This window comes from Copidosoma floridanum, unplaced genomic scaffold (genome assembly GCF_036245765.1).
Source record: "Copidosoma floridanum isolate Cflo_tuat_1 unplaced genomic scaffold, Cflo_Japanese_pri ptg000014l, whole genome shotgun sequence".
Taxonomy (NCBI): Eukaryota; Metazoa; Arthropoda; class Insecta; order Hymenoptera; family Encyrtidae; genus Copidosoma; species Copidosoma floridanum.
Window position 1 is genome coordinate 7,727,850 of NW_028321891.1, and position 22,851 is coordinate 7,750,700.

At 34.8% G+C, this 22,851-nt stretch overlaps 1 protein-coding gene and 1 long non-coding RNA gene across 4 annotated transcripts in view; one reads left to right on the plus strand and one right to left on the minus strand.

Annotated features, from left to right (window-relative positions):
* Positions 1 to 19,507, plus strand: part of Ae2 (anion exchange protein Ae2) — a 47,957-nt gene extending 28,450 nt beyond the window's left edge. Inside the window, exons 4-13 of one of the 3 annotated variants that reach the window (XM_089592244.1) lie at positions 3,503 to 3,695; positions 3,782 to 4,029; positions 7,557 to 7,997; positions 8,697 to 8,976; positions 9,903 to 9,953; positions 12,672 to 12,912; positions 13,631 to 13,993; positions 14,865 to 15,337; positions 15,948 to 16,696; positions 17,167 to 19,507. In XM_089592244.1, the coding sequence (XP_089448370.1) occupies positions 3,503 to 3,695; positions 3,782 to 4,029; positions 7,557 to 7,997; positions 8,697 to 8,976; positions 9,903 to 9,953; positions 12,672 to 12,912; positions 13,631 to 13,993; positions 14,865 to 15,337; positions 15,948 to 16,696; positions 17,167 to 17,836 (3,709 nt within the window). In that variant the 3' untranslated portion in view covers positions 17,837 to 19,507. Of the gene's footprint in view, positions 1 to 3,502; positions 3,696 to 3,781; positions 4,030 to 6,063; positions 6,267 to 7,556; positions 7,998 to 8,696; positions 8,977 to 9,902; positions 9,954 to 12,671; positions 12,913 to 13,630; positions 13,994 to 14,864; positions 15,338 to 15,947; positions 16,697 to 17,166 lie in introns of those variants that run through there. The other 2 variants (XM_089592245.1, XM_014353032.3) reach the window with 2 other exon arrangements.
* Positions 4,643 to 6,102, minus strand: LOC106639435 (uncharacterized). The gene is made up of 3 exons (XR_016293052.1): positions 5,963 to 6,102; positions 4,944 to 5,085; positions 4,643 to 4,832 (listed from the first exon to the last, which is right to left on the minus strand). It is a non-coding gene; the product is annotated as an uncharacterized LOC106639435 (long non-coding RNA).
* Positions 19,508 to 22,851: the final 3,344 nt, after the last annotated feature.

Sequence of the window (22,851 nt, forward strand, 5' to 3'; positions counted from 1 at the left end):
TTGAAAAACAATTTTCACTAGATAACTTCGTAAAAAATGAAAGAAAATTTTCAAACAAATAATTAACGCTGAATTTATGGTTCATAAACAAAACACCAATTAAATAACTTGATCAGAAATAACAAAAATTAAGAAAAAAATATATCAACTCAACGTTTAAATGAACGATGGCAAACAAATGAAAAATCAAAAAAATTAAATTTAATTATTTCCCATGCAAGCAAGGACAAAAAAAAACTCTTGACGAAGAAAAAAAGCTCGTTTACTACCTTTTCTTTCTTGCAATGATGTTGATGGCTCTCAATAACGAGCTAGTCTCGTACAGTTAATGCAAAAAATGAAGATGCAGAGAGAAAAATAATGAAAACGAGCTTGCAAGCTCGATTGCACGTAACAAGGATTCGTCGCTCGGAGAAGGTCAGGAGAGAGAAAAACGACACGCGATAGCCAGGGATTGGCAGCTCCCTGATCAACGAATGCACCGTACACCTACTTTCTTAATAATCCTGTAATTACAAAGCTCTCTTCTTCGTGAGCTTTTTTTCCACTCCCATTATGGCAAAAGTTCGAGAAATAATTTTCATGGCCAGTCGAAGAGCGGGTTCTTTTTATTTCTCTCGGTCTATTCTACTCAAATGTTTTGTCGATCTTGACTTTTTTAAAGAGACGAGCTGATTGCGACTCGGCATGACATGCAGGCAAATAAACGTGTACGACAACCGAGTGGAAATTGCTTCGCTGCTTTGACACAGTTTTAAGATCGTTTATTCTTATTGTTGTTGGTTGTTGAGTATTTTTTTTTTCCTTCGCGCTAAGTTGGTGGCTCGACCCTTGGAAAATGTTAAACGCCGGTGCGGGTAACGAGAAACTTTGCAAAGTTAAAATTAAGACTGTAAATAGGTAATTGAGAAAGTTTCATGCGCCATTTACAGGAATATTTATGACTTATCTACATTGACTTGGGAAATAAGACTCACTGCTTGTTGATACTTTCTTTGATCTCGTTTCTAGTAATGGTATTTATTTTTAGAAATGGAAAATAGTTAATTACTCATTTCCAACTAATAACTAACCATGCAGTTATCAATCACAAATGTAAATAACCAACAATTTCACACTTATCAACTACAGTTGTATTAATTCGTTTTGTATTACCAGCATACTTAAGCGAAGATAAATAAAAATAATAAAAACTCGTAGTATAAGTCATTTCATGCGATGGGAAAAAGATCAATTAATCACTGAAAGATTCAATAAATAAAAAAATTACTTGAAACATTTCTTATATTGCATATATAGTCATGTAAAGTTTAATTTAATCCTACAATAATTTGTATTAAAATTATAATCCGATGATAAAACAATTGTTATGCTCACACAAGAAAAAAAAATAATGATCTGAATGAAAATAAAAATAATTTTATAAACTTATCATCACGAATTAAACTCAATTTGTCAACCTTTTTTTATTCCTTACATACAATATTTAAATGTCAAGTTATTGAACGGAGTGTTAATTTATTAAAAAAGGTACATGACATTGTTATGATGTTTAAAAAAATCAGTGCTGAAGAATTTATACTTACGAAGAATCTATACTTAATTAAATCTATATTTTATAATCACATAGCTATTTATTAATTATCAAGTATTTGAATACATAATAATTAAATGAAAAGTTATTATAAATTGTTCGAGTTCATAGTTGACAACTAAACAGTTGGTGACTAATCAATTGCTTAGTTAATTGATGAAATAGTTTAATTGTCGAAGTTAATGATTGTTTCAGACATTGTAAGCATCAAGTATATTTATAGGATATTTATTTAGTTTGGGTGCATCAGTGATTTTTTTATTTGTTGTAGTGGCTGGATTACTTACATTTACACAAAGACAGTAAGAATACATTGACGGAAAAATAAGATACACACAAGTTTGTACATACATGTTGTGAATAAAATTTTCGTGTACAATTGTGCCCTATACACAATGCATGAGATTCTATGTACAAAAACCTGTGTATTCTCATATTGTACGTTCCGAAGAAGAAAGGCTATGGTATGCTAATATGAAATCTTTTCATGAATTAAAGTGCACGTGGGCATATTAAAACGTATAAATTTTTACGGTTTGCACATTCTTCTTGTATACACAATAATTTTTTTTTCTCTGAGAAGTTTTTACCGTATGGGAATGAAAATAAATTAAAATAAGTACATTTCAAAGAAATTTCATCTGATTCTGTTCGTGAAAAAATTTTTTTAATCTTTATTTTACACACGAAAAAAAGTTAGTTTGGATAAACCAACGAATTTAATTAATATTGTTACAGTAACAATTTATATGGTAGCAATCATCAAATTATTGTTTCATCTACAAAAGATTAGTTCCAATATTTAAATTATTCCGCAGCGATGTTTCTTGTCTTTAAAATTAAAATTACCCATTTTTCAAATTGAACAGTTATAAAATTGAACTTTTTTCAAAATGGTAATAATAATAACAATAATAATAAAAATAATAACAATAATAATAATAAAAATAATAGTAATAATAATAATAATAATAATAATAATAATCCGAATTGGAAAAACATTTTTCATGCTCTGCACTTCTCAAAATTAATTTATATTTATGGTTCTTGAAAACGAGGTAGTTGAACGAAAGCCAAGATATGAAAACTATTATTTTCTGTTAACCACTTGGCGCAATAGCTTTTTTTTCTTAAAATGTATTTTTATTTATTTTAAAATGACTAAAAAATGTTTTTTTACCAATGAAGGGGAACCAAGCAAAAACGAGATTTGACAGATTTTAATAAAATTTTACATAGTGATACTTTTTAAAACTTTTTAATTGACTTTAAACAAATTTAGATAGACATTCTCATTTAAAATATATTATAGATTGAAAGTTTTCAGTTTGATAGTAATTGACAATAGTTTTTTTTAGCGAAGATAATCATTTTATTTTCATAGTAAAACTTCACACATAAAAAAGAGTATATTGTATAATTTAGTTAATACATTTTAATGGAAATGAAAGTGTCAATAGTTAAAATTTATTTAAATAAGATTTAATATACTATAAATGTAAAAAATTAATGTTAATTATCATATTTATATAAAACAGCTTAAAAAAATGAGCTTAATTAACCAAAGAACTCGGTTAAAAAAGTCTACTGATAGATGTTTAAAATTTTTATACGTAACTATTAAAAAAAAAAAAAAAATTGTGATATGAATGGCATTACGTATCCATTAAAGTGTTCTACAAGTCACTATTCAGAGCTCATAAACGCCACAAGTGAACGATATTTTTTCAACATTCCAATGTGCACAAATATTTCAAGTGCTTTTTCGTGCATCAGTGCACAAATACCTGTGCACCAGTGCTCTAAGAGACTACTTCAGGCACTGCGTGTCAAAAAAATATGTAGTCATTAAAAAAAAAAAGTTAGGCAAGTACACAGGGCACAGGAAAAAACGTCAATGTGTTTCAGCGAAGGTTCCCTAGGCGCTGAGTACAGTTTCGACGAAGAGGTGCCCTTAAACGGTCTCGTCATCATCAAGGGTGATGTACCAGTGTCCAACAACTGCTACGCGCCTGACCACGTCGACAACTCCTACAACGGCACAAGGACCCCCCAAACGGCGGAGGACTACGACAACGGGGAAGACTCCGACGATGGCAAGGTACGTCTTTTGTTCCCTCCATGGTTTGGGCAAAACGCATCCCCACCGTGTTTTAGTGTACGATGATTATTTGCTTTGCGTAAAAGGACGAAGACGCCAACGAAGGGACACTCGAGGACATCGCCGAAAACGTCGTCAGCAGCGAAAGCGAGGCCCCGGTCTCGGAACGGGCAGCTTCCGGTTTCAGCGACAGTCCGTCTTACGGCAGCCCAAGGGTCCAATTCGACAAGATACGCGAAGAGGACGGCCACGTGATGAACGCCAACGAGGCCGCTGATCCCGAGGACGACGACGACAAGCGACTGCAGAACCGCAGGCACCACAAGCACGACAAGTAAGGCGGCATCAATGTGTTACTTTGTCGCTTATTTTTTAGCGGTGCGGTTTGTCAGGGATTTCGTGTTTCGAAAAACTACTTTGGTTATAAGATAGGGGTCCATTTGACCGGTACACTATAAAATTGTCCAAGTGTGTTCAAGTACATGATTGAATCGTGTAATTAAAATTTTTGTTTTTTACTGAATGCATCGTAATAGGGTTGATAAACGTTTAAAGAGAAATCAAATCGATGCTTCGCAAACTATTTCACCTACTCCATTAAACTAAACAATTTTTTTCATCAACGATCGATATAAGAAGGCTGTACACAGCAGAAAATTTCTCACAGATTTTACACACTTGCCAACGTGCGAAATATGCGCCAGTCAAGTTTTTTCTCTTTTCAGTCTTCCTATGTTGTTTTTTTTGTTTTTTTTTTCGTTCAAACCACTGGGTGACCCGTAGATTTGGCAGTTCTTCAAATTCTTATCCACTTGGATTTACAGTGTAAATGTATTATACTGAGCAGCTCAAAGCTTTCTTGAGAAATTACGAAGTAATCGAGGCAATGGAGAAAAAAACTATTGTCATGGAGACTAAAGGTTTATTTATCAACTCATAAATCTGATATAAAAACAATACCGTTGTTCATTAGATGTAAAACATAAACAAACAATAGTTGGCTTCTTCATCGTGATTTCATTGATCTACATCTTGATTTTTTACAATAGAAAATACAAATAACAAAGGACATCGCCCGTCTCCAGCATCCAAATGCATCCTTTTATTCTCATCCATCGTTTTCACACTCGAATGTATCTGCAAAACGTAAAAAATCGCATATTATCGAACTCACTTCTTGATATGAATACCAAGGCCGCGAGTAGCAAGATAAACACTTCACCCCACGTTAAAGGAGCCCGTACTTACGGAAGGACAAATCGTCGCAAAGAACAAAATTCGTTTGCCCCAAATCCTTGGAATCAATCGCTATACGACTATTGTCGTTACTTCCGCTTCCTCGGCTTCTTTTGCCCGCAGCCTTGACCTGCGATCGGTGCAATAACTCCACCTGATCGATAACACTGTCAGTCTATGAACTATACGGGCGTGTAAGTGCTTCGAGTAATTCACGCGATACGATTATGTTTCGGACATTTTAATACATCAAAGTTTCCAATAACTATTGATTTAAGATCGGAGAAGCAATAATCAAAAGATACGTCGGAATGAACGAAATTGAAGGAAGATTATTTATCAACGCAATACTATCAAACACTTATGATATTTTGACACGTGAAATTCGCCTTTTACTGCAATTATTGCTTGATAATATATTATTTTTCTACGTCCACTCATAACATTTCAACACGTAGAATTCGTCTTTTAATGAAATTACATTATTTTTGTTGGATAATATACATGACTCCTATGTTTCAAATGATTTTGAGTAACAGCTCGTACAAATTCCATAAAAGAAATTTTTCTGACAATAACATGGTACGTCCGAATCGTAGATGATAATAATAATGAGTGATTTTTTTTCATGACACTAAAAGTTAAAAACTAAATCCTGACTTTTTTTACTGCTCAATATTTTATAACTAGAAATGGATACTAAACGAACTTCACGTGATATGGATGTATTATAAATTGTGGGTACTTTTCAAGTGTTTTACTTTTGTATACAAATAATTACCATTAACTATTAAAAAAATTAATAATCGAAACGGATCGACAAAAAATCCAAATACGAGTTGAAAAATTCCGAAGCATTTCATAAAACCGTAAAATCGATAAATTTTGAAAGAGAATACCAATGTTGTGTTGTAGAAATCACTGCTGTGAAATTTTGTTAAATCGTTCCGGTTTCGGTGATTTCACCCTACACCCACTACCCACCACCCCTCTGCAACTGCACAACCCCACATCGCACTCGAATCAATTACCTCTATTTTCAAGCACGAAAGAAAACGAGAATACAAGTAACAGAGTCGGTCTATACGTGTGTGCGCTCGAGGTATAAAGTACACTGCCGAGTGGTGCACCAGCTCGCGACAATAATATTCGGGTCGACTGCCAGGTCTCGTTTGCGTATCCCGGGTTCCTCCGTCGTGTTTGCCGCGCACAGCTGTCATTGTCAAGGATCGAGCTTGTGCTTGCGGCTGATCGCCGCCTCTCTCTCTCTTTCCGGGCTGCCATGCCCGTGGGCTACGAACCACCGGTCCCTCGGATCGGCGACATTCGCCAACGGTACACATACGATTGCCATTCATCGCCATGGTGTTTCCTACTTTTTTATCTTTTTTTTGTTCGTGGATTTTGTCTGTGTGAACTGATAGGGACTCTATTTTTTTTTTTTTTTGTGCGTCAAGTTTGGGGATGCGGGAATAGTGTGGCTTTTTTCGACGGATATAGCTGCTCACAGTGTGCAAAGTTCAGTGTTCTGGCCAAAAGAGCCTAATTGCGGTGCGATTGGGTAAACAAGTGCTGCAGTTGATTCGTAAAATGTGTCATTTGTGTGCTCCATACTTATGTGGGAAATTTTTCACTGCCACGGAGGATAAAAAAACGAGTATCGTGTATGATCGGTAGCAGCGCGTATCGTTAAATTTAACGATTATCGAGTCGAGCGATGCCACGGGGCGATCGGTAATGAAATCGGCGCGTCACGCGAGTCATACGAGTGACATTGAACCTCACCGATCGTGGTCACCCCCCTGAGCACTATATGCGTTTGCTTGTCGAATGATCTGTCCGTACTTGCGTACCAATCCGGGGTACTTTGTAACAACAGTGTGTGACGATAATCGCGTATTCGGTAAATTTAAGTTTGGGAAGGCGGAGGGGGGTCATTTTCAAAGTCGCTTGTGTAGACTACGTGCGCGAACGCGTAAGGAGACAAAGAGCCTTTGCCAATTCGTCCGATCTCGGGTGTGCGCGTTTCGTTCTCGAGAGAGAGAGATGGGAGGAGAGCACTCGTGTGCCAAGAGACGATTGAAAATTATTGGTAAAGTGTGTATAGGTATAGCTTGGCCCGAAACTACACGGCTCTGGGTTCTTTTGTACGGGATTTAGGAAGGAAATTTTTCACAAAGAGAAATTTCCTCGTACGGATGTTGCGTACTTAGTTTTGGTGGATAGCGTTTTTGGGATTTTGTGTTGAAATTTATGGTGAAAAAGTCATTGGTTCTCTATTTAAATTAAGTGAAAAGTAGTACCATTTTTTTCAAGAGCTCAAACTAAAGATACAATCTTTTTTTCTTTTCATTGATACGACTTATTAAATCAACATAAATAATCGGGCTTAATCAGCTCATCAAAAGTTCAATGTATTCATCTGATAATCACATGTGTAGGGCAAAAGACCAAACTTTGGCCAATCGGTATTGATTTTTCAATCGATCTATGTAAGGACAAAACGAATCAAGGATAGCTTTTATACTCATGCGATTTATCGAAACTACCGATCAAACATTGGAGAACCACCATCCAAACACACATAGCCTAAAAGTAATAACGATACCCCTTACTCGCCCATAGACGCCACAATCACCACCACCAGCACCACAGGCACAAAAAGTCCCGGAAGCTCTCGCTCCAAGAGGACCCGCAATGGCGCAAGCGCTCGGGAGCCGGTCTGCTGGGCGAGTTTGTCGGCCCGGCTGCTGGGCGCCGAGTGAGCGTCCAGCCGGACGAGGCCAAGACCCTCCAGGAGCTGGACATCGACGACCTCGAGTCCCACAGGAGCGACGACCCCCGGGGCATGAGGAGGCCCAAGACGAGCTACTCGATCATACAGATCGGCAGGCGCCTCGGGGGCGGATTGTTGCCACCCGAGACCTTCCGGAAGATGTACGACCACTCGCCCCACGAGGTCTTTGTTCAGCTGGACGAGCTGTACGGGGTCGGGGAGAACAGCGAGTGGCGGGAGACCGCGCGATGGATCAAGTACGAGGAGGACGTCCAGGAAGGCGCCGACAGGCAAGTGTCTCGTTCGTTTTGACGGCAGAAAAGGGTTCACTTGACGTTTTTGGGGGCTGCTAATCCACTTCTAACTAAGTTTGGAATACGAATTTCAAATATAAGTATTGAAGCATTCTAACATGATTTTATAACTTCATTAATTTTATACGATTTTCGAGTCCGTCATTATAAGATTAGATTTACATTTGTGGACAGTTTTAAATCGAAATGCATCTAGCAGCACGTACAATATAGGGAGTTCAGTGGGTATATTACCAAAAATACATACTTTTTTTTTTAGTATATTTTACTGCATATTTCATTGGATTACGGATACTTTATCAAATGCTTGTTATTATTCTTTCACGAAAATACCGATAATGAATTACAAAGGGTGAAAAACTTTTTTCTCACCAAGGTTTACTTGAAAAATTTATCTCCAACAAAATAATGCAATTATATTTTAAAATGAAAAAAAAGGTACCAAAGTATTGGAAAAAAAGAATTTGTTTATGGTAATTGAAGTACTATTTGATAATTTTTTTTTGAAAAATAAATTGCTTCGCTTTAGCTTGAAAATTTTTAATTTAGCATTGGATGTTAATAGGAGTAATGAAAAAAAAAAATGCATTAGATTTTGAGGGACCAATGTTATTTTGAATTGTATAAAAGTCTATAAAAAAATGGCCCTTTGGTCTGATTACGTGATGATTGCAGATGGGGCCAGCCACACGTGGCCTCGTTAAGTTTCCACTCGCTGCTGAACTTGCGCCGGTGCCTCGAGACTGGCGTCGTACTGCTCGATCTCGAGGAAAAAGACCTGCCAGGCGTGGCTTACCGGGTGGTCGAGCAAATGGTCATCGAAGAGTTGATCCTACCCGAGGACAAGACTGTGGTCATGCGGGCGCTACTGCTCAGACATCGGCACGTCCACGAGAGCGAGCGGGGCTTCAGATTTGGTGGCAAGAAGAACTACGCGAGCTACACGAGTCTCCAGGTTGGTGGGCTATTTTTTTTCTATTAAGAATGTGGGAGAGAATTTATGATTATTTTTCGAATGGCACAATGAGTTTTTGGGCGTGCCGGGTACTCGGGGTATCTCAGATCAATCGAATAGCTTCTGAGCTTTTCCGAGCTTTTCAATCTTCTAAGATTCGAATAGTTTCATACGGCTGAGCAGAGTTGCTCAACCTTGTATGAGTCACGAGGAATTTAACAATTTAGATGCAAGAGTCGTGGTTTCGCAAGTGAAAAATGGTTTTATTAAAATAGATTTCAATTGCAATCGAGAAAATGCAAGTTTTTTCACACTTTCATGTAGTTCGGTTTGATATGATAGTGCAAAAAAAAAAATTAAGCAAGAAGCTCGATGCTTCAAAAATCTGAGGACTCGACTCGTACTTGGTAAAGAACTCGATTTTTTTAGGTACCCGCACACTCCTTATTCGTGTATTCTTAGCTTAATGAGACTACATAATATTATTTTCGTGATAAAATAGAATTTTATTGACAATAGTGAAGACTGTGAACGTCTATTGATGTTGCATTATTACAATGTATCGCTCAACGATTATTGGTGTTAAAAATAAATTATATAAAGTTGAAAAAGTTTAGGACAAAATATTTATAAGCTCCAAATTTGTAAAATTTTTCCAGAATGCACGAACAATACTAGTATATAAACTTTAATTTATACAATTTTACCTTAAAAGTGTAAGTTGAGCAATCATATAGGAAATATTAAGAAATAAGAGTTAATCCCAATATACATTACAGATTATGTACACAAACGTTTACAAAAGAAGGTTATTATATCTACGTACAGTTTATACATGATTTATCTTTTTTTTTTTTTTTTTTACTTATTTCTTATTACGAAATCCATTGACTGACTGACAGTTTTCTCATATCTTGTTTCCACAGTCTATTTGGTTCGAGGAGGATGAAACTCCGCGGGACAGTGCTGAAAACAATGTAATTAAAAACAAAAAAAAAAAAAAAAAAAAAAAAAAACAAATGTTACCAAGTTTTTCCGTTTTATTTAAAAATTTTTTTTAAAAAGCTCTTGTTCACTGACACCAGGACACAAGTCAAAATAGTTTTAACTTTTTTTACCACTAATAAGATTCTTGTTTTGCAAAAGTCTTTTTTTTAATATTCATCGATGTTATATTACTCAGTCAGTTAAAACACAAGAATCCTGCATTTTTCAGCCATCGAAACAATTTATTATGTGAATTTATAAACTCAGTTGAGAATCCGAGTTACAAGAATTGTTATCACTATTCGTTAATTCAGACTTGAGCATAGATACTTTTTCAGATTTATTAGAATAATTTTTTTTGCTGAGAAAAACTTTTTCTAAGTATACTATATAATATAACGTAGGGCTTACCAAAATGTTTTTTCGTAAAAAACTAAGTTTTAAATTTAAAGAACAAACATAGTCAAAGTATTGCAACAGGTGATTAAATATTTTATTCCAAATAATCTTCAATATATTTTTATACATCTAATGAATTATATTTATTTACTAGAAAAATTTTTTTTTCTTAGTATTAAATTATGGATACTGATAAATAAAAGTTTTCTTAGCAAAAAATTTACATTATTCCAGGAAAGACTTTTTTTAGGTGTTTAATGATGTTCTGATTATTTTTTAATTAAAGAAACAAAAACAAATTTATACATGTATGACCAATAAATATAAAATAAAAATATGAAACTAATAATTTATTGGCACATCAATAACTATGAATAAAAAAACATTTTTTTAATTAATATTTTTATTGAACCCGAATGAACATTTTTATATATATGTATATCGATTGAAATAAAACATATGTTTAAAACATTAAAAATCTTTGGTTGCGAATCAAATAAATATTTGTATAATTCAAATTTAAAAATTTTAGAGTTCAATAGTTAGTGATAAGTTAAACAAAATTTTATAAATAACCATTAAACTGTTATAGGGAATTTGTTAATTGAATAACTTTATATAATGGAATTAATAATTAATCTTTGAATATATTAATATGTTTTATGATATAAAATAATTATATATTGTTAAAACTTTTTAAATATCTGTTTCATTGTTTTATTGTAATGTAATTATTATTGGAATTTGTACTGGTATATGATCATTTACTTAGTTTTTTTATTTAGTAGGAAACATACTTTTGTTTGTTGAGAAAAAATTGTTTGATCCAAAAGAATCCTTCAATAGGTTTATATAATATTTTTTTTAATATACTAAATATATTTCTTGCAAAATAAGTATGTGATTAAATCTGTAATATTATGTTAACCTCCTGACTTGGCTAAAAGTAAATAATTAAAATTCACAGTAATAATAAACAATAATTGAAATTAATGATAATTTAGCATTTTGCTGTAATAACTTATTTTATACCAATTACCCAAAAAAATAATACTTTACTTAAAATTTTATTATAATTTAAAATTGCTATTATTTGGCCAATAAATCAATTTGTAATTTAATTATAAAGTTTGTAAATTCACATAAGAAAATTCGTAGCACTCGTTTGCAACATCCATCGATGATTATTTTGTTTTACCCAGAAAATGAAATTCATTTCTGCTACTTCAGTTACTTATTTTGTCCATCGTCCTGTTTTTATTTCCTTTTTAATTTAACAAAAGTGTTTTTAACCATAACTAATTAATTTGGATACACAGAGCACACTACACTCGACTTTTCGTTAGTAAAATATATATTTTTATTTTTCACTGCACAATATACTTTTATCAACTGTTTGTCGTTGCAGTAACATACTAGTTACTTTTGAAATTTAAAGCGTAGACTACTCATACATTTGGAAATTTTATCAAATCAATAAAATATGTATATCTTGGTTTTAACTCAACTTATCGTAAAGACTCAATTACTTACCTTTATATAGTTTAAAAGTTAGATTTACAGTCAAGGTAAAACATGTTTTACCATTTTTACGCGATTTTTTTTACATTTTTCGTGTTTAAACTCACTTACCAACTTTAATTACATTCAACTTCTTTAAGTCATGATTATACAATTATTCACTTTGGTTTTTTACAAAAGAAATCTTTGTTTTACTCAAGTTTTTTTTTTTTTTTTTTTTTTTTTCAACGAAAACTATGAATGCCCTTCGCCAAGCATGCATCACTTGTGCACGTGAACACACAATTTATTATTCATCCAACTTTCACTCAAAAGTGAAATTGTAACTTAAAATTCACACCCAACAGTAGAATTATATGATTCAATAATATCAAAAGTAGAAAATCATTTTCGACATGGTATTATTTATTTTTTTCGCTAAATAATAGTGCGTCTTTCAAGTATCTTGTTTTTAATCATCTCAAAAGGTACATGATCACACCTTCAAATAAACATTCATTTAAAAAAATCAGAGTATCAATGATCCATCGTATTGCTAGTATGGACACTCGTGTAATTCATTAAACGAATCAGAATACCTCATGTAGACATTACGAGTATTTGTTTTATTCGATTGGCATTTCGTTTGACCCTTAGTTTTGTATACCTATATAGAACAACGACATTCATGCGTATATATTCCCACATCGATTTTTTTACCATTCGAGTTTTGCAACAAAATTAAAAAATACGTAGTTTTTTTTTTTCACGTTAATCCATGCACGAACGTGTGCGTGCTTTTCCCTCAGAACTTACATGACTCGAAGCCAAAGGTCGTCGCGTCGAATCAAGCACTGGACAACAATCACACGGCAGTAGACATGAAGGAGGAGATGACGTTTACCACGAGCAACGAGGACTTGAAGAAGGCCCACTGCAACGAGTACATCCTCAAGAGGATACCCATTGGGGCAGAGGCAACCGTAGTGCTCGTTGGGGCTGTCGATTTTCTCGACCAGCCAACCATCGCCTTCGTACGTTTGGCCGAAGGTATAATGGAGGAATTTTTTATTTATTTATTAATTTTTTTCATCAAACGATTTTTAGTGATTATTTTACTACCCGAGTATCTATAATATTTTTATCGTGAAAAAAAAACTTTCTAAGCGAGTGTATACGCGTTTTAGGCCAATTATAGGCAGATGTTGGGGTTTTTGTTTAACTCTGGTGTGAGCATTATGTTATTTTCATCCCAAGGTTGTGTAGAAAAAATAAATTTTTATTTTTTGCTCATTTTTAAAGACATCGATAAAATAAAACATAACAAGCTCGAGACGTTGAACGCTCCCAAAATTAGTGAAGAATATCAAAATTTAACTGATTGAGTTTGAAGTAACCTCATGACTTCAAAATTGTATATAGTAACTTACAAAAAGTATTCCAAGGTTTTTAAAAGTCATTGGAAATTATTGAATGATTTTTCAAGTATTTGTAAATATATGTGTGAGACTTTTCATGGCTTCAAAAGGTTTCAGAGATCATGACAATTTTGGAAACATTTAAAAAAGTATAGAAAAAATTTTGAAAATTTTCCTTAAACATGACTAAAAATGCACGGACCCTGAAGTGAACCTACAACTCTCCGTTAACACAAATCATGTATAAAACACTTTGAGCACGTCAATGGCACATATTACGTTCTCCTCCTCCAAACACCATGAATATAATCTTAATAATCTTGGACGAAAAAACTCTTTTTTCCATAAAGGTATCCTGATGCCAGCGATAACCGAGGTAAAGATCCCGGTGCGCTTCATGTTCACGCTACTGGGTCCCCGCAACAGCGATCTCGATTACCACGAGATCGGTCGGTCCATCTCGACTCTGATGTCGAACACGTCGTTCCACAAGGTCGCTTACAAGGCGAACGAGAGGCGCGAGCTCTTGTCGGCGATAAACGAGTTCCTCGACGACTCGATTGTGCTGCCGCCCGGGGACTGGGAGCGCCAGGCCTTGCTGCCCTTCGACGAGCTCAAGGCCAAGAGCGAGGCCATCCGAAGACGCAAGGCCAAGGCCATCGAGGAGAAGAAGAAGAAACAGGCCCAGAGCGAGTTCGCCGCGGCTAAGAAAGGTAATTCCTTTTAATTTTTATTTTGCTTCGTTGGTATAACGGAGGTGGATTCCAATGAAACTATTTTCTACGTTTACAACGTCTTTTTTTTCATACTTCTATTGTTACGTAATTTAAAACTCAATCCTTTTTTTTATGCAAAAAAATAGAACAATACATTTTACCGGAAAATAAATTTTTATTCGTCATTGAACATATATTGCACCATTCTTACCGTTATAAATAATGAAGAAGAAGAAAAATTACAGTACGAAGAATTCTTTTTTTTTAGAAAAAAATTGCAATACTAAGTATTTGAAAAAAGTACACATGCCCTAGTGTGAGCGTAGGTGACCGTATAATGATGCAGCTTTGTTTGGCACAATACGCTGTAGCTGTTGCTCATAATGTTATTCATAGCAGCTTTAAAAGGATGCGACAGCTATTTGACTTTCATCGTGATTCTCGCGAGATATATACGATTCGCATCAGGAAATTTTAATTAAATTCGAGTATTTTCATTTATTATGTCATGCCGTACTACAGAATGAAATGAGGATTCACATTTCCAACGATATTTTAATTATTATCATCACACTTTCTAAAATTGTTTTGTAATCAAACAAAAATTAAATTAATCAAAGAAAATATTCCAAATTGTTCATCATATTGTAAAAAATATGTTTCTTCAAACCAACTGAATCTTTAATTAAAATTAATAGAAGCATAGACATTGTCTTTGATTCAAAGAATTGGTTTATTGTTCGGTCAACTCTTTCGTGAAAGTAAATAACTGAAGTATTAATTTTCAACTATCGGACAGATGAGGATACTTTTTAAACAAAAAAAAAAAAAAAAAAAAAAAAAGAAATTTTATCCAATACCCAATTAGCCCTGATAGCCGGGGAGGACGAGAAGAAGCCTCCGGACGACGACGACCCCCTGCGTCGCACTCGACGCCCGTTCGGCGGCCTAATAAACGACGCGATGCGCCGTTACCCGCACTACCTCTCCGACTTCAAGGACGGCCTGAACTCGTCCTGCTTAGCCGCAGCCATCTTCATGTACTTCGCGGCCCTTTGCACGGCCATCACTTTTGGTGGACTCATGAGCGACAAGACCCACAACATCATCGGCATCTCCGAGACGCTGCTCTCGTGTTGCTGCACGGGGATAATAATGGCGCTATTTGCGACTCAGCCACTCGTCATTATCGGCACGACGGGTCCGCTACTGCTGTTCGACGAGAGCCTCTACTACTTCTGCCAGACCAACAATCTCGATTTTTTGCCAATGAGGATGTACATCGGGGCTTGGATGGCCATTATCGCGCTGCTCGTTGCCTGCGTCGAGGGCTCCGTGCTGGTGAGAATCTGTTTTTTTTAATTTTTTTTTTTTTTTTATCAAAACTACCTGATATACATGTGAAGAAATTCAAGGTAATTTCTACCTTTAAACTGGGATAAATTTGGGTAGTAAATTTTTTTAGTGTATCGGCAGTGTTTATATTCATGCTCAATATTTATACTGCGTGAGTGATTGTCTCTCCAATGTATACAAATATTTTTTTAAATCATAAAACATTCAAGAGTTACATTCAACAAACATTAAATTAGATGTTAAAAAATATTTTTTACTATTATTATTACTAGTATTACTACTGTGATTTTTCAAGAGCATGCATTCATCATGGAAAAACCAAACATTTTTATTATAAGCGCGTATTACACGAAAACTGTATTATTTTATTTTGCATTATAGTTATTACATAATATTATTCATATTAAAAATTTAATGTATTTATTTGCCAATGTTCTAAAGTCGTACAAACAATTATCAAGGGTTTATAGCTTAAAATGTTCATGACAATGTACACACAAGGACACACAGGGGGATAGGAAAAGAAAAAAAACTCCCTCGAGTTGAATTTGCCACTCTGACCAAAAAATACTAATTCCCGCGATCCCCCGTACAGGTGCGACTCTTTACCCGGTTCACCGAGGAAATCTTCACCGGGCTGATATCGCTCCTGTACATCGTCGAGACCTTCATAAAGCTCGTAAACTACTTCCACAAGAACCCCCTGCTCCCCGAGTACTGCTTCGGCTCGAGCAACGCCACCCAGCAGCACCCCAAACAACAAACGGCCCTGGGCAGCAGCATCTACCAAGACCTGATAGCCCAGCCGGCGAAGAACCTCACCGAGCTCAGTGCCCACCTGTCCGATGCCGACAGCTACGACAACGCCAACAACGACACCAACCTCTTCTTCTCGGACGTGGGTTTGTACCAGGACCAGCCGGTAGAGGCGCTCGCTTCGTCCCTGAGCCAACAGCAGTGCTCCATAATTGCCGGCCAAAACAAGCTGGGCCTGCTGATCAACCAGCCGAACACGGCCCTCATGTGCACGATACTCTGCCTGGGCACCTTCCTCGGGGCGTACTACTTGAGGATTTTCCGCAACAGCCACTACTTCGGGAGGAGCGCGCGGCGGGCCTTCGGCGACTTCGGGGTGCCCATCAGCATCGTCAGTTTCGTCGTGATCGACTACTTGGCCGGGGTCAAGACGGAAAAGCTCCTCGTGCCCGAGGGGGTGTCGCCGACCGTGCCTGGCCGCGATTGGCTGATCACCCCCGGTAACGTGCCCTTTGTTACCGCCATGCTCTGCTGCATACCCGCCCTACTCGTCTACATCCTAGTTTTCATGGAGACGCAGATTTCCGAGTGAGTCATTTATTTATTTATTTATTTATGTATACATATACATGTGGGGGAGGGAAACTAGAATAACATTTCAGTTCACCACATAAAATTTATGCTGTAAAATTGGTGGTTTTTTAATTAAATTAAAAAGTATTATCCGTTGATCAACTCATTGTTGAAAAATGCATGCATAATTATTAATTATAATTTAAAACTAAAAACATAGAATCAAGAGAAAAACTTACGGATGGATCGCGTTTGTGGTACAATTAAATGGCAATTAATTAAGTTTGCATTGTACTTGATGGAATAATCATTGCTTTGTATACTCGCAAGTAGTTTCAATATTCTTCTTCAATTTCTTCCCCAAGTTTACCTAGATTTGAATTTATTTAAAAAATCGTAGCGCAAATGATCGGTAATCTAAAATCCAAAAACGGACCATATAATATATATATACTGATGCATTGGCGTAATGTATCCTTTCGTAGATTGATAATCGACAAAAAGGAGCGGAAGCTGCGCAAGGGCAACGGCTACCACATGGACATCGTCGTGGTTTGCCTGATGAACTTTGGCTGCGGGATGTTCGGGGCGCCGTGGTGTTGCGCCGCCTCGGTGCGCTCGTTGACCCACGTGAACGCCGTGACCGTGATGTCCCGCACCCACGCACCCGGCGACAAGCCCCACATAGTCGAGGTGAAGGAGCAACGCGTCTCCTCGCTCCTTGTGGCCATCCTCGTGGGCGTGAGCGTCCTCATGGCACCCCTGTTGCGCCGCATCCCCATATCCGTGCTCCTCGGGGTCTTCCTCTACATGGGCATCTCGTCGACCAACGGGGTCCAGCTCTTCGACCGGGTCAAGCTGTTCTTCATGCCCGTCAAGCACCACGGCACGGCAAACTACGTGCGCCGCGTCCAGACCTACAAGATGCACCTCTTCACCACCATACAGATCGGCTGTCTGGCCGTTTTGTGGATCGTCAAGAGCACCAAGGCCGCCCTAGCGCTGCCGTTCTTCCTCATACTCATGATACCCCTGCGAGCCCAGATGAGGCACGTGTTCAGCCCGGCTGAGCTCAGGGCGCTCGACAGCAAAAACCCAGACAACGAGCAGGAGGACGAGCCCGACTTTTACGAGGAGGCGCCCTTGCCCGGATGAGCTGGGGGACCGTTTTCTCCTCTTTTTCGCTCTTTTTTGCCCTTTTTTTCTCCTTCTCCTTCGTCTATTACGCGCGCATATAATATTTCCTACATTTGTGTGTATACATGAGTGAGAGGCCGAAGCGATGATGACGATGATAGCGTGCCTTATTGGGATTCCAATGTACTGTTGCGTACACGCATGTGTTGCACGTTGCGTGCGTATTGCTGTTTGGGCGGTTTTCTTACGCGTTAATTTTTTTTTGCAATGACATTTTTTCCCCACCTAACAGATTATCGGTTCTATTGTTACTTTTTTTTGTTTGTTTGGTCTCATGATCGGTTCCCGAAACGAAATTTTAACCAGGGATTCCTGTGAGAATTCCACCAGGATTCCTGAAAGATTCATACAGGATTTCCATAAGGATTTCCGCATGACCTTGGCAAGTGCGTTTTCCGAAAAACTTCAGTAACTGGAATAGACATTAAAAAACAAAATGACCAATAACAAGTTGATATGTCAACTGGAAACTTTATCACGTTGCTCTTGATGTTCAAAATTGTCTGCAAGATGCCAAAGTCACGATGGAATTCTCGTGGGTAATTTTGGTGAGGAGGTTGCTTTGACGTTGATTCAAATTTGTCACAAAGAGTCAATTCCGTGGGACTCCTTTAGTACGGTGTTATTAGTTGTGTAAATAGAATAAAAGTATGCGGCAGATGATACTTTAGTTGTAGGCTATACGAGAACAATAGTTGATGATAAACTGCGATACTGTTATCGACGCATCGTCGGATTTCGTCCGGCCATGTTGTATTACAAACACACAAGAGAGTTACGTAGTTCCTTGGTTTTTTCAATGTTTAACGTTTGAGGAGGTGTCTTGACCCGTGGGATGCGATTTAAAACATATTTACAATATCCACATATACGATTTTTATTGATACATTTCCTTCGTTTCCTTTGAATGATTGATAGATGGTCGCGTTGTATAAAAATTCTATTGCATGTTTGATTCGTTCCCAAAAAAAAAAAAAAATAAATAAATAAATAAACAAAAAAATTAAAATGAAATAAAAAAGACCACTCCTTATGCAACATCGTACAGAATATAAAAATAGACTAACAAAAGTTTGCAAAGGATACGTTTCCATATTCTAAAAATTTTTTAAAGAATGAATATTTTTCGCAACTGAAACAAATTATTTTTTGCCCTGATAATATACATATAAAAAAATAGGTTTCAACGTTGTTCAGGGACATAAAATGATAGTGAAAAAGGTTAGGCAATATTTTTTCATACATAATATTTAACTCATATTCATCTTGGATTTTATCAAGCAGAAGATCTGTAAATCAAACGAATTTAGTGCTAAATTTATATATTTTGAGCTAAATTTTATGGTTGACCAAAGCCAGAAACGTATGTATTCTCAGACACGTACAGTTTCAAAATTTAAAATTTAATGGTTCTATTGAAGTATAAACTTATTTTTTTACGATTGATACAAGAAAATCAAATATAAATATTTTTGATGCCCTATGTGTATGTACATCTGAGCCTCTATGTATAGGTTTTTATTTTACAAGAATCTCGAAATTCTACAAATATTTTAATTTACTGGGAATTTGCTCAGATAATTTTCTAGAAGCTTCTCAAAAAAGCTCATACTTCGTTTTTCTTAGTTCAAAATTTTTGTTCATCAGTTTTTTAAACAGACAAATCGTCATTTAAAGTTTTAGTAGAAACACCTTTTACGGTAAGCTATACATAATTTTTTTTTACACTACCTATAAAATTTTCTCGAAAATGTGATAGTGCCAGTTAACGTATACAATGCAGGTTATAAATTTAGTGCATACAAAATATAATTTTGAGAAAAATAAAATAAAACAATAATAGAAAAAAGTCATACTTTATATTTACATTTGCTATAAAAGCCTTTAAGGACTTGATAAAGCTTATTTTCAAATCACAACATTTACATATGCTCAGTAAAAACAAAAGGTCGATGGTGGTGTTAGTGCCTAAGACGTGTGACTGGAGATGCAACACTTTTAAATAAAATTGAAAAACAAAAAAAAAGAGAGTGCCAAAGTTTATTCAAACAAATCTCATCTAGATTAAATTCTTATCAACTTCTTGAAGTTAAAAATTAAAATATTTTTTAACTACTCTGTCCTGACGTACGTACTTACAAAGTCCAATATTTTATCAAATTAAATTTTTAACTACACAAAGTTTTGAAAAAAAGAAAATCAGTTATAATATATCATAATCTTATGAAAATCTATGCGTACCAATTAAAAGAAGTAAATTAAAAATGAAAATTTATCTGCCAGATTTCTATTATCAAAATATGATTAAAAACTGCCTGTTTTAATGTAAAGTTCTTTTCTGAACTTTTTGTACTTAGTGTATATTTGTATTATTAAAATGAAAACAAATCAATCGAACTTGCAATAAATTTAATTATAGTCAATATGTAAAATTTACTTGTCGATAAACCTTTATTTCTCTTAGTAAATATACTTTTAAAAAAAGGTAAAATAAAAAAACCGTATTCTTTTTACGTATTGAAGTCCGGACGCTCCTTCATATACTGCAGAGTTTGTGTCAAACTGCACTTCATCAGATGAATCTCTGCCGAAAAGAGAGTACTCAAAAAATCATAGAAGTAATAAATAAAAATTTATCCATAAACAGAGCTGCTGTGTGTGTGTGTGTGTTATGCGTAGTATACTGTACGAAATGAAGGGTGTACGGAAAGCGCGAAGATAAACACGAAAAAAGATGTATAATTTTCGAGTCTTACTTAAAATGTAGAGAGAAACACATAAAAAAAATATTTTTTTATCTAAAACTACTTTGTTATAAAATGAGAAATGCGTAAGGACGTCGCCTTATGAACTTCTGAATCTTGATTATCAGAGGAATATTATCGCTAGAAGAATACGAGTGTCGATTTTGTTTAATGTTAGAAAAAGTACACATTTTCCCAAGTTTGACTGTTAATCATTTTTTTTTTTTTTTCATAAATTTTATAAAAAGATATATGAAATTAAAACTAATGACTTTTGTGTGTCTACAAAATTTTTTTACTTCGAATCTGAGATGCATGATTATATTTTTACTTGCATGAAAAAAAGATCTTTCGACTCTATTAGTTAATCGATTGACTCAAGCGAATTGATATAAGTCTGTCGTTAAATATAAAAATATACTAACAATAAATATTGTAAACGTAATTCTTTTACTAGTAAATTGGTCGACTTGTACAAAATTCGCTATTACTAGTGACAAAAAGAAGAGAAAAAAAAAATTGATAAATGAAAAACAAAAAGTGTACTGATTACATGTTTCAAATATGGACCAAGTGCAGAATGGGATCGTACCGTGTGTGTACAATCGTATTGTGCATAGCAGAGTTTAAAAAACAAATTGTACTCACTAGTTCGAGAATTTAAAAGCAAAAAAGCAGTATTTGAACTAAACGTTGGGAAAATAATTAATCATGAGAGAGAGAGATAAAGAGATGAGAAACAATCGATATACTTTAACAAAAGTAAAAATGAAAATAAAATGTATTTTAATAATTCGAACTATACACGTGTATCATAGGCACATTTATGTACATGTTTACATGTATATATACGTCTTTAATGATTGCTATGGAAAGAAAAGAATTGTCAAGTATTCTAATGTGTACTTTGAGAGAAAAACCACCAATTGATTGTTAAAAAAAAAAAAAGTGCAGAAAATACAAAAATAAACGTTGTACAAGTACTCAGCTTGCTACACAGTTTAAAAACTAAAAAAAAATCTTATCAAAATAGAGAGTTAATTAACGATAAAGATGGTAACAAGTCCTCCTAGTTATTGTGATAGTAATGAAAGCGTGACTGGAGTGAAATTTATGCGATGGCATATTGTTTACTGTAACAAAAGAAGATAACCTAAGAACTTTTTTTTAATTTTTTTTTTTAATAAAAATAAGAATATTTACTTAGATGATTTACACACAAAAACTTGAAATAGTGTTATGGACCCGCAATGTACGTTTTCTAATATGTTACTGTGTATGAGTTTTTAATAATTTTAAAGATGATTTGTTATTTTAAATTATCGTTCTCTACTGAAATAAATAATTTGTATTTTTACATTATTTCTATACCTATTAGTACTATTATATGTTTTTTATAAGTATTACAATACGATTTTATTTTGAAAAGATGGTACGTTGGATTTCATTGTTATATCGAAAAGTGTAGAAAAATATTGTAAATAATCATTATAGTTAACATAACAGTATTATGAGTAATAAAAATAGAGGAAAACGAGCCTGTCAGTAAAATAGTCTGTGCTTTGGATTAGATAGATGAAGAAAGAAAAATAAATATTTTAATTGCTCTTTAAAAATGTTTATTTCATTCGTATTTTCCTTTTATTAAATCAATTTGTTAAAAAACGCTTATTTCATTCAAGCTTACAAATCAACTAAAATTATATCAGGTACAGTAAAGGTGGGAAGCTCGTTATGTTGTTAAAGCAGTAAAATTAAAAAATGTGGGAAATTTTTCGCCTCACCCAAACATATCCTTATAAGTACTTACCAGCAATACTCATTTATTTCTTGGCTCCTAAAGACGGTATACTTTACTCTAAGCTGTTAAAAATTTAAATAATTGACGAAAAAATAAATTTTTTTGGATAAAATTTTTGGTGAGTCGATAAACTAAATCATACGAGTTTTTGTTGCTTAAATATACAAAATAAGTATCTCTATCCACGGAAAGTAACGTTTTTTGTCATTTACACATTTTAACATCGCTGCTCTTGGAAAATTGAGAAAATGGTTTTTAATGGGATTGTCAATTAATAAAAATAATTTTAAAGTAAAAAAACGAGTAGTACATCTCTATTCAAACCGAATGAAAAAATTTTCATTTAAAGACCGCATTAAAATGCAAGACTGTAAACGTTTAGTCAAAGCAACAGTAAGAAAGTAGGCCATTTGGTAAATTTATAAAAA